Here is an 11,915-nt window from a genome sequence, read left to right on the forward strand (position 1 = left end):
TATTAACCATACGTTTGTGCCCCTTTATAAGTAAAACGTTTGAAAATAGTAGCATCAGGCTTCAGTGGACCCATCTATCTTTGCTGATAAATTACCCGGTTACTGGGGAATGTAACACAGCGTTTTCAGAAGTCTCCGGTTACTCCGTCCACACTGATCTGCCCGAGCAGCGTTTTCAAAATTACCCAGCCTGGAAAATGTTTCTGAAAAGCTCTGGTTTTGGGGAACGAAAACACTGTTTTAGTGTGGACGGAGGGTAAAAACGAAGAGATAAAGCTTCGGTTATGGATTTATCCAGCGTAGTGTGGATGTAGCCTGAGTGGGAATGAGATTAAGGTAGTTGCCCAAAGCACAGTCTGAGTATTTGGACAAACTTCTAAAATGGGGAGAGAATTGGCAGCTTGGGTTGTTTTGCTGAGGACACTGTCCAGGGTTGTCTCACAAGATATTCTGCAGATACTGGGTATTTTAAATAACACAAATAAAATGTTGGAGTTTCTAAACAACACATACAAAATGCTGGAGGAACTCAGCAGGCCAGGCAGCATCTATGGAAACAAATACAGTCGACATTTTGGTCCGAAACCCTTTACCAGAACTGTACTCTTTTCCATAGGTGCTGCCTGCCCTGCTGAATTTTTCCAGCATTTTGTGTGTCGCTTGGATTTTCAGTGTCTACAGATTATCTCTTGGTTGTGAGGTTCTCAACAAGTCAGGCAGCATCCATGAAGAGAATTAAATAGTCACTACTTCAGGCTGACCTCCAAATTTCGACTTTTTATTTCCCTCCATGGATGTTGCCTCACTTGCTGAATTCCTCCAGCATTTGTGGTGTGATTTTAAGATAACATTAGCATTGTTTGGCATATGTACATCAAAACATCCAAATCTATAATGAAAAGTGTCATTTTGTGTCTGTGACCGGTACAGGCTGAGGCTTGTGCCAACACGATGGGTAGAGCCACTGCCTCTCAGCACCAAAGACCCAGGTTCAGTCCTAACCTCAGGTATGGAGTTGGCAGGTTCTGTCTTTGTCCAAGCAGCATCCATCCCCATCATGAGGATGTGCAATTTGAATCAGGATTAGAATCAGGTTTAATATCGCTAGCATACACCATGATATTTACCTGGGGATGTACGGTAGTGTAGTGTTTAGCACAATGCTTTACAGAACCAGTGACCCGGCTTCAATTCCCGCTGCTGTAAGGAGTTTGTATGTTCTTCCCGTGACTGTGTGCTTTTCCTCTAAATGCTCATGTTTCTTCCCACCGTCCAAAGTGTACTGGTTGGGTAAGTTGGTAAGTTATTGTAAATTGTCCTGCGATTAGGCTAGGATAGTGGCTGGTGCAGCTCAAAGGGCTAGAAGGGCCTATTCCGCATGTGTCTCAATAAATAAAATAGATGAACAAATACATAAACAAACCCACAATCACTAACCAAGTCCCGAGCGTCTTTGGAACGTGGGAGGAAACCAGAGCACCTAGAGAAAGCTAACACAGTCACAAGCAGAACAGACAAACTCATTACAGACTGGAATCAAACCCCAGTCAGTGATCACGGTGTGGTTGTCCACTCATGAATTCACAAATAATCAGAAGATGAAAAGTAGGGTTTTAGAAGGTTAATAAATGAAGATTAACGTCTAGAAATAGAATGGCTGAGAAATGAAGAGCCATTTTCAGTGAGTGGACTTTGGACAAGAAGGTGACAGCGAGTGGGGTGTGAATACAGCCCAAGCAGGTATGGTGCCTATGCAGTAGGGCGGTACGGTGCCTGTGCAGTAGGGTGGTACGGTGCCTGTGCAGTAGGGCGGTACGGTGCCTGTGCAGTAGGGTGGTATGGTGCCTATGCAGTATGGCGGTACAGTGCCCATGCAGTAGGGTGGCAGGGTACCCGCGCAGTTGGGTGGTATGGTGGCACAGTTGGTAGATGCCTGCCTCACCTTGCCGGGACATGGGTTCAGTTCTGAGCTTAGGTGCTGTCTATGTGGAGTTTACACATACTCCCTATCGTAGTGGGTTTCCTTGAGATGCTCCAGTTTCCTCCCACCGTTCAGGAAGCACAGGTTGGTTGCTATAAATCCACAGATCCTCGGTTAATGGCATAAAAAAAGGTTGGGAACACCTGCTGTAACTTGTCCCTAGGGTGTATGTAAGCTTCAGAATCTAGGGATAAAAATTGAGATTGATGTTGGATCAGTGTTGGGGGTTGGTGTAAACACGATGGGCTGAATGGCCTATTTCTGTGCTGTATCTCTGAAAGATTCTATAAGCAATGGGCAGGTATGGGTATGGAATTGGTCAGTGATACCAGTCATTACATCTAATGTGGTTCAGTAGAACAAGATATACACCAGTGAAAACAGGAGCAACAAAATAATTCTTCTATTTCTCGATTGAATAATCACTGCCACTCTTTTTACTTACAGCTCACCTCTCTCCTGGAGCCCAAAGGGATCACTTTCTCCGAGCCACTTCCTTAATGCACACTGACCTGAACCGCAACAGTGACCTTCGTGAGGTGACAGTCAGGTATGTAGAATACTGCTGCACCTAGAGCAAAGAACAGTACAGTATAGTGCAGTCCTGGCCCTTCAGCCCACAGGCTTAACCTCTAAAACCTGCTTTGTCCTACGTTGTGCTCCATTTCCCTATCATCCGTATGCCTAAGTTTGGTTGGGCTGGATGCACTTTGCTTGATCTCGGGGTTTGCGGGTCTGTGGGACTTCAGGTTTAAAATGATCTGACTGGCAGCTAGAGAGAAATTGGAGAGAAGGTGAGGGCACATTTGATGATCCCGCCCATGACTGTTGGAATAATGTAAAAGCAGGAAATTGTTGGGAATACTCAACAGGTCAGGCTGCAACTGTTGCAAAGGAATTTGGATTACAATTTCAGGTTGAGGAGCCTTCATCAGCTCAAAATAACTTCTTTTCTTTATGAATTAGTGAATACCAGCTCCATCAATTTGTCCGTATAGCCCCAACTACACAAAACAATACCACACAGTACAGACCTTTTTGCCCACAGCATTGTGCTAACCCTTTAATTAATCTAATTAGATTAAGATTAATCTAGCTCTTCCCTCTACTTTCCTTTCATCCACATGCCTATCTAAGAGTCTCTTAAATATCCAAAGTGTATCAGCCTCTCCCACCACCCCTGGCAGCACACTCCATGTGCTTAGCACTCTGTGTAAAAATACCTACCTCTGACTTCCTCCTATACTTTCCGTGAATCACCTACAACACTTGCTAGGTTATTTGACTACAGGGAGAGTAAGAATGCAGTTTGATTCAGAGTGCCAGCCATGAGAGCTCCCAGGACCTGGGTTCCATCCTGACCTTGGCTATTTGGCCATTCTCCCCAGTTCATGGGCTGCTGACAGATGTGCCTGGTTCATCCCTCATCATAATTGCCCACTGTAAATACCACCCCCCAGGCTAGATAAGTAGCAAATGAACCAAATGAGATATGGTGGACAGGTGAAAGAGAATAAATTGCAGAGTTAGAAAGATATAAAGATTACCTTTATAAATCACATGTCAATAAAAACAACAAAACATTCAGTGAAATACATTGTTTGGTTTGATCAAATCAGTGAGGATTGTTTTGGGCAGCCCACAAGGGTCGCCATGCTTCTGGCCCCAACACAGCATGTCCACAAATGACTAATCCTAACCTTGACCTGTACGTCCTTGGACTGTGGGAGGAAACCAGAGCACCCGGAGGAAACCCATGTGGTCACGGGGAGAATGTACAAACTCATTACAGACAGAGGCAGAAAGTGGATCCTGACCTTGCAGCTGGCATCTTGCACAAACCACTGCACTACCAAGAAGGGAACAAGCTGAAGGGGAAGGGAACTGAAGGAATTGCATTGGGAGCCAGCACAGACTGATTGGCCAAGAGGCCTCTTTCTGTGCAATAGCAAAGAAGTGAGTTTTTCCCTGAGCTAAACGGGCTTGGAGTTAGCAGGAAATGACCACAAATCAAACTTGGGTAATCTTGATGGATTTATTCATTGGGTAAAGAGCAGTGCAATCATGGTTTTCAGGGCAGGGGTAAATTCACATCTGGTACATGGGACCATGTTACATCACTTGAACTATCTGTGAGATGTCTGAACGTCATCAATTCACACAGCACAGAAACAGGCATTTCCACCCAACCTGTCCAAGTTGCCTCTCTAAGCTAATGCAACAGGCCTCTGGTTGGTCCATTTCTGTCTAAACCTTCCTAACCATGCACCTGTCCAAATATTTTCTAAATTGTGTTCATTTCTGGTCATCTCATTACAGGGGAAGATGTGGAAGCTTTAGAGAGGGTGTGGAGGAGATTTACCAAGACGCTGCCTGGATTAGAGAGCATGTTTTATGAAGATATATTGAGTGAGCAATGGCTTTTCATTTTGGAGTGAAAGAGGACAAAGACAATTTGGTAGAAGTGTATAAGATTAAGAGAGGCATAGATAGAGTGGACAGCCAGCGTGGGAATGGCCAATATCAGACGAAATCCAGTTACTACACCCCTGCTTCCGAAAGAGGTGGCTGAAGAGATTCTGGAGGCATTAGTAATGACCTTTTAAGAATCACCGGAAATGGAGAGGGTTCAAAGGAGGTTCACAAAAATGATTCCAGGATTGACCTACTTGTCAAATGAAGAGCGTTTGATGGCTCTGGGCTTGTATTGACTAGAATTCTGAAGAATAAAGGGTGACCTAATTGAAACCTATTGAGTGGTGAAAGATCTTGATAAAGTGGATGTGGAGAGGATGGTAGAGTCTAGGACCAGAGGATACAGCCTCAGAATAGAGTGGAATCCTTTTTGAATGGAGATGAGGAGGGATTTCTTTTGCCAGAAAGTGGTGAATCTGTGGAATTTGTTGCCACAGGCAGCTGTGGAGGCCAAGTCTTTAAGCATATTTAAAGCAGAGGTTGACAGATTCTTGATAGATCATGGCATGAAGGGATACGGGGAGAAGGCAGGAGATTGGGGCTGAGAGGAAAATTGGATCAACCTTGATCAAATGGTGGAGCAGACTCGATTGGCCGAGTGGCCTACTTATATCTTAAGGTCTTTTGGTCTTAGTACTCAATAACCCAAGGTCAGAATTGAATGCAGATCCTGGGAGCTCTGAAGGCTGTCACTCTGATATCTGAGGAGTGGTGTCAGAGGCAGGTTTTTTACATGGAGGGATAGGTACCTGCCAGGTGTGAAACAATAGGGACACTTAAAAGACATTTCGACAGCACATGGATGTTAGAAATATGGAGGATTATGTGCTGTATAGGAGGGAAGGTTTAGACTGATTGTGAGTAGGCTGACCCAATACCATGGGCCAAAGAGCCTGTACAGTGCTATGTTCTACCTATCTACAAGGTGCCATTGCTGAGACAAGGTGGTGAATTTGTGGAATTCATTGCTATAGACAACTATAGAAGCCAAGTATTTGGGCATGTTTACCACAGAGGTTGATAGGTTGTTGATTAGTCAGGATGTCAAAGGTTATGGGAAGAAGCCAGGAAAGTAGGGTTGAGAGGGAAAATAAATCAGCCTTGATCAAATGACATAACAGACATGATGGGCCAAATAGCCTAATTCTGCTCTTGTGGACAAAGCAGTACTCCCTTGCTACTGCCAAGAAGTGTCATTTGGATGTGCAAATCTGAAGGTCTGCCTTTTCTAATTATTGCCACTTTCTCCAACAGAAATGCCTCCACTGCTGTTTATAGCTGCCGTAACTCTGCCCAGGAAACCCATTTCCAACATCTTGCAACTCCCATCCACAACTCCGGGGTCCCAAATCCTCACGACAGTGCCTTTGCTTTACCCGGAAGAGCCAAGCAGAAACTGCTCAAGTACGGAGTGAACCTGCTCTGATCAGCATTGTTCTCCAAGATTGGACTACAGTACTTCAGAAACATTTGCATTTATATTTTACAGAAAAGCTATAACATTTTAAAGTCATATTCTAGTTACAGTTATTACTTATGTCAGAGGGACTGCCTTATCAATCCTCTGCTTGAGTGATATCTGGATCACCATAATGGCTTCTTTTGTTTTGTTCTCGTGCTGTGGAGCGAAGAGTGATCCCAGGTAACTTGCAGGGCTCAATAAGGTTTCTGACATTTTGCAAAATAATTAACAGATGCTGATTCGAAACCTTTCATGAAGTTGACCATAGTGTCAGGTCCAACAGAATAAGTTTTCATATTGGTAAAATGCTTCTAAGTTTTCTGGTGAAATTTCACTGCATTTAAAGAAAAACAACAGTTTGTATTTATATAATAGAGTTGTAGAACACTATAGCACAGAGACAAACCCTTTGGCCCATCTAGTTCGTGCCAAACTGTAATTCTGCCTAATCCCACTTGGACCATAGCCCTCATACCTGTCCCATCCATGTACTTATCCAAACTTTGCTTGAATGTTGAAATTTAACCTGGATCCACTGCTTCCACTGACTGCTCGTTGCACACTCACACCACCCTCTAAGTGAAGAAGTTCCCCCCTCAGGTTTTCCTTAAATATTTCACCTTTCACCCTAAACCAATGGCCTCTAGTTCTATTCTCAGTGAAAAAGCCTGCTTGCATTTACGCTATTTATACTCATAATTTTGTACACCTTTATCAAGTCTGCCTCATTCTAGATACAGTAAAATGTTCCAGTCTCTCCAATGGATGGTCACGTAGAATTTAATGTTGGCCATGTGGGGGGTACTGGGACATCTTACCTAAAGTTTGGTCAGATAAACCTTTAAGGAATATCTGCCAGGAGATTGTGAAGCAGATGGATTTACAGGGGGAACTTCAGACGCTGGGGTTGACGAAAATGAATGCTATCACTTTCAAATTTCAGCTCTCAGACAGACTCACACTGTTAGAGCACTTCCCATATTTGACTCTTGCATCGTGGACGCTGAACAGTGTAGCCCTGAAGGACATTGCAATAACCTCCTCTGTAGTCACAATGAAGCCTCTCTCAGAGTGGAGGAGCAATACCTCATATTCTGTCTGGGGAGCTTCCAACCTGATGAAATGAACATGAATTTCTGGAACTTATGGCAATTTCCCTCTCCCCTTCTCTCTTTTTACCATCCCTCATCCTGCCCCCCTCCTCACCTGCCTATCACCTTCCCCTGGTGCCCTTCTTCCTTCCCTTTCTCCCATGGTCCACTTTCCTATTAGATTCCTCCTTATTCAGCCCTTGCATTTTCCACCTATCATCTCCCAGCTTCTTACTTCACCCACCTGCCCCTCACCTGGCTTCACTTATCACCTGCCAGCTTGTCCCCCTTCCCCTTCCCCCCACCTTTACCCTTATTCTGGCTTTCTCCTCCTTCCTTCCAGTCCTGATGAAGGGTCTCAACCTGAAACGTCGACTGTTTATTCCTCTCCAGGGATGCTGTTGGCAGAATCCCTTGTATTTGTGTTTGCAAACACTTATATTCAGTGATAAGTGTATGCTTTTTCTGGGATGTCGACCCTGGTCTTTTTACCTTGTCTCTCTATCCAAAAGGCACCAAGACTAATTCTAACTACATAATGCAAAGTTAGACACTTACTGGGAGGCAGGTTTGTTAAACAATGACTCTCTCCACCTAGTTTGATGTGTGTATACCTGGGTAGAGGTGAACAGGCTGATGTAACAGTCCAATATATATAGTACACACCTGTACGTCTGCTTGTTAATGCAAATATCTAATGCATAATGCTTGTTAATGCATAAAAGCATGTAGACATGGTCAGGAGATTCAGTTATTGTTCAGACCAAACATCAGAATGAGGAAAAATATGATCTAAGTGACTCTGACCATGGAATTATTGTTGGTGCCAGATGAGGTGGTTTGAGTATCTCAGAAGCTACTGATCTCCTGGGATTTTCACACATAACCCTCTCTAGGGTTTACAGAGAATGGTGTGAAAAACAAAAAAAACATCCAATGAGTGGTAGTCCTGTGTGTGAAAATGTCTGGTTAATGAGGGAGGTCAGAAGAGAATGGCCAGACTGGTTCAAGCTGACAGGAAGGTGACAGTAACTCAAATAACCACAGGTTACAACAGTGGTGTGCAGAAAAGCATCTCTGAACACATAACACGTGGAACCTTGAAGTGGATGGGCTACAGTAGCAAAAGATCACAAACATACACTCAGTGGCCACTTTATTAGATACAGGAGGTCCTAATAAAGTAGCCTCTGAGTTTCATAGATGAGTTTTTCCTGTGGAACTCTGATAGTATTTTTATAGTGACTATGAAAACCTCTTGATATTAATGTTTTCTTTCATGGTTATTTAATATGCAGGAGCATGTGATGTTTTCTAGGTGTAGGAAACTTTACACAGAAACAAGTAACTTTAAAATTATTGATAGTTATTAATAGTTAATGTTCTTAACTTTTGAAGATTTGCCACAAACCATATAATGAAGCTTAGTCCAGAGCATTTGAACAAATCTGAGAGGTTTAAATGGGGGGAGACGGAGGAATGAGAACGTTAAGGGCCCATTTGCTGTCAACACCTTTCCTTTGTACATGCTGAACAATAAACACCTCCGCTTTTAACACTACTTCACAATTCTTTCCTTGTATTTTTGATATGTTGCTGAACGTTTGAGCAACCAGGAGGTTAAAATTTGTTTGACTTGCAGCTGTGAAGTCCTGATCTCTGTGATGACAAGACAGAATGGAGGGAGTCAGATGGTGGGGTGGGGTGAGGTGGAGGGGGCAGACCTGCTCAAATCCTAGTTCTCATGACAAGCATTCAGCTGGTGGGTCTGCCCAGGGAGACAAACACTCAGCTAGTGAGTCTGCCCAGGGAGACAAACACTCAGCTGGTGGGCCTGCCCAGGGAGAGGAGCCATACATCTACATTAAAATGTAAATTCAATATATGCACTGACACATCACTTACCCTTACAACAGAAAGGAGTTATTATTAATATTATTATTAATAATAGTTATTATTATTTAAACAAAGGCTGATAAAGTGGAGAAATAAATTAACAAAAGAGCTCACTGAAGCCACCTTTTAAACAATAGCTCTAGGTATATACCTGAGAGGCATTAATGACTGGTGGTCTTGTAATGAGACATCTGGCTAAGTGGTGTTAAGATGCGTTGTAAAGTGTGATCTTTCATTTCTTATTCCCAAGAGAGAACCTCTACTTTTGACTATGAATCAGAGGAAGATTAGCCCATTCCTATTTTATAATGATTTTGGTAAAAATTATATGAAATGATTTATAAGCAATGTTGGTGTTTGCCTACTTCATTGAAAAACTTGTATCCCTGTGAGTGTATAGCAAACCTCTTGCCCTCCCCACTTGCTGTAGGGATCGTTTGCCACGTGACTCGTCCCTCCCCTCTGATCTCCCTCCTGGCTCGTGTATGACAATTGCAACAACTACCTCAAACCCCCACTGTCATTCGGAGCCTCACTCAGTCCTTCCACATGAGGCATCACTTCACCTGCAATTCCGTCAGGGTCATCTGGTGCTCCCAGGTCAGCTTCCTTTATATCGGAAAGACTGGACACAGATTGGAGGGCCATTTTGTTGACCATCCTTGCTCTGTCCGCTGCAAAAGGCCAGATCTTCGGGGGGGTCCCCAGATCTGTACATGGCCTTCTTTACTGCCATGATGAGGCTAAAGTCAGGGTGTAGGAGCAACACCTTATACTTGTCTGGGTAGCCTCCTACCTCGTAGCATGAACATCAATATCTCTAATATCTGCAAATTTCTCCCACATCCTCCTTCAATCTTTTTTCCATTTCCCATTCTGGGTTCCCTCTTATCCTTTCCCTTCTCTTCCCCTGCCCATCACCTCCCTCTGGTGCCTTTCCCTTTCTGCCATGGTCGGTTCTCCTCTTATATTAGGTTCCTTGTGCTTCAGCCCTTTACCTCTTCCACCTATCACCTCCCAGCTTCTTACTTCATCGACCTTCCCCAACCCACCCTTGTTCCCCCTCACTGGGTCATACCAACCACCTCCTGGTGTCTCACTTCATCCCCCTGTCACCCCCACCCACCTTCCCCCTCACCTGGTCTCACCAATCACCTCCCAGTGTCTCACTTCATTCCCTCTCTCCCCCACCTACCGATCGCCCCCTCACCTGGTCTCACCAATCACCTCCCAGTGTCTCACTTCATGCCCCCTCTCCCTCACCCACCCATCTTCCCCTCACCTGCCAGCTTATCTTCCTTCCCTCCCCAGCCTTCTTATTCTGGCTTCTGCCCCCTTCCTTCCCAGTTCTGTTGAAGGGTCTCAGCCTGAAACTTGGTTTATTCCCCTCCACAGTTGCTATCTGACTTTTTGAGTTCCTCCAGCATTTTGTGTGTGTGACATTACCAGTTTGCCTTTTTACTCTTTTCCTCAAAACCACCAAGAAAACAGCATAGTTACCCACTGTCATCATAATGATCTTCCAAAGTAGATCTAGCTGTATAACCAGGGGAGATGTGAGACTGCCAATGCTGGAATCTGAAGCAAGCAAAAAATCTGCTGGAGGATCTATTGTTCTGATGAAGAGCCTCAAAAAACAGTAATTCCTTCCTCCCTGCCCACACCATATCCCCCCTAATAAATGCTGCTCAACCCACTGAGTTCCTGCAGATTGATTATATCTATAAATACATGAATATCAATGCTGCATCTCGCCATCTCTGCTCACTTTCTCAACTGGTCTTGCCCACTCTTTAACCTCCTTAAAGAAGGGGCAAGGTTTGTTTAATGTGTCTGCACCCCGTGTATAATTAATCTTGCTGAGTTTTTCACAGATTTAGTATATTTTGCGCACGAAAGATTGTGCAGGTGCTGGAATCCAGAGTAACACATGCAAAATACTGTAGCAACTCAGTAGGTCAGGTTGGGGAGGCAGCTGACATCAGAACTAAGAAGGAAGGGGGCGGAAACCAGAGCATTTTGATAGCAAGACCTTTCAGTCTCATGGGGACTACAGATGCTAAAACCTGAAATTAAAAAAAGAAAGTTACCAGAGGGACTCAGCGGAATCTTGAGCTGAAATGCTGACCATCCACTTCCTTTGGCAGCTTGTTTAAAGTTCCTTGCTGCTTCAGCTGCTGACTAACTAATTATTTATTTAGTAATTAAAAATACACATTATCGATAGTGATGGATCTTTGTTTTAAAGATACAGTAACCCTCTGAAAATCTGACCCTCTCAGGTTAGTGAGATATAGACCAAACGCAGGCAAATGGGACTGGCAGAGATCTCATGGTCAGCAGAGATAAACTGGGCTGAAGGGCCTGTTGGTATTCGGTATAACTCGATAGCTGGTGGTGCTGCACTGGGAAATCAGTGTACAGTGTAAAGAGAGCAGGATGCAGAAGCCCTAGGTACTTGATGGTCAACATGGAGAGGGTGGGCCAAAGGGCCTGATTCTCACTCTCATGACTCTAAGAGCTGGTGAGTTTCAGCTGGTTGTACCACCACTCCAGACCCCAACTCTCTCCACAAATCACCCATTTTCTGGTATTCCTGACACCCTATCTCTTCACACTTTGCACACTGACTACAGAGTGAGCCAGATCCACTGGGATGTCCACCTGATCGAATACAGGATTCTCTGGGGAGACTTAGAAAATGTACTGTACACACATGTGAGTGACTGGGTTTATTCCATGTAATGAATTTGTGTTTCTGTACATTGAATGAGCTCTGCTCACTGCAGCATGGTGGCATAGGGGTTACAGTGCCAACAATCACCAAAAGCAATCACCTATTCTGGCTGCTGTCTGCAAGGAGTTTTTACGTTCTCCCAGTGACTGTGTGGGTTCATTCTGGGGCTCTAGTTTCCTCCCACATTCCAAAGTAAAGATTAGTAAATTGTGGTCGTGTAATGTTAACACTGGTAGGCTGCTCCAGGCATCACCTTCACACTGCATTGGCCGT

The 11,915-nt window shown here is 44.2% G+C and overlaps 1 protein-coding gene across 4 annotated transcripts in view; it reads left to right on the forward strand.

Moving 5' to 3' along the window:
• Positions 1-8,570, forward strand: part of hps4 (HPS4 biogenesis of lysosomal organelles complex 3 subunit 2) — an 85,106-nt gene extending 76,536 nt beyond the window's left edge. For all 4 annotated transcript variants that reach the window (XM_073065972.1, XM_073065971.1, XM_073065973.1 and 1 more), the window contains 2 exons: positions 2,429-2,531; positions 5,711-8,570. In XM_073065972.1, the coding sequence (XP_072922073.1) occupies positions 2,429-2,531; positions 5,711-5,882 (275 nt within the window). In that variant the 3' untranslated portion in view covers positions 5,883-8,570. The remainder of the gene's footprint in view (positions 1-2,428; positions 2,532-5,710) is intronic.
• The last annotated feature ends 3,345 nt before the right edge of the window (positions 8,571-11,915 follow it).

The sequence above is a fragment of the Hemitrygon akajei genome, chromosome 14 (genome assembly GCF_048418815.1).
Source record: "Hemitrygon akajei chromosome 14, sHemAka1.3, whole genome shotgun sequence".
Lineage (NCBI taxonomy): Eukaryota > Metazoa > Chordata > Chondrichthyes > Myliobatiformes > Dasyatidae > Hemitrygon > Hemitrygon akajei.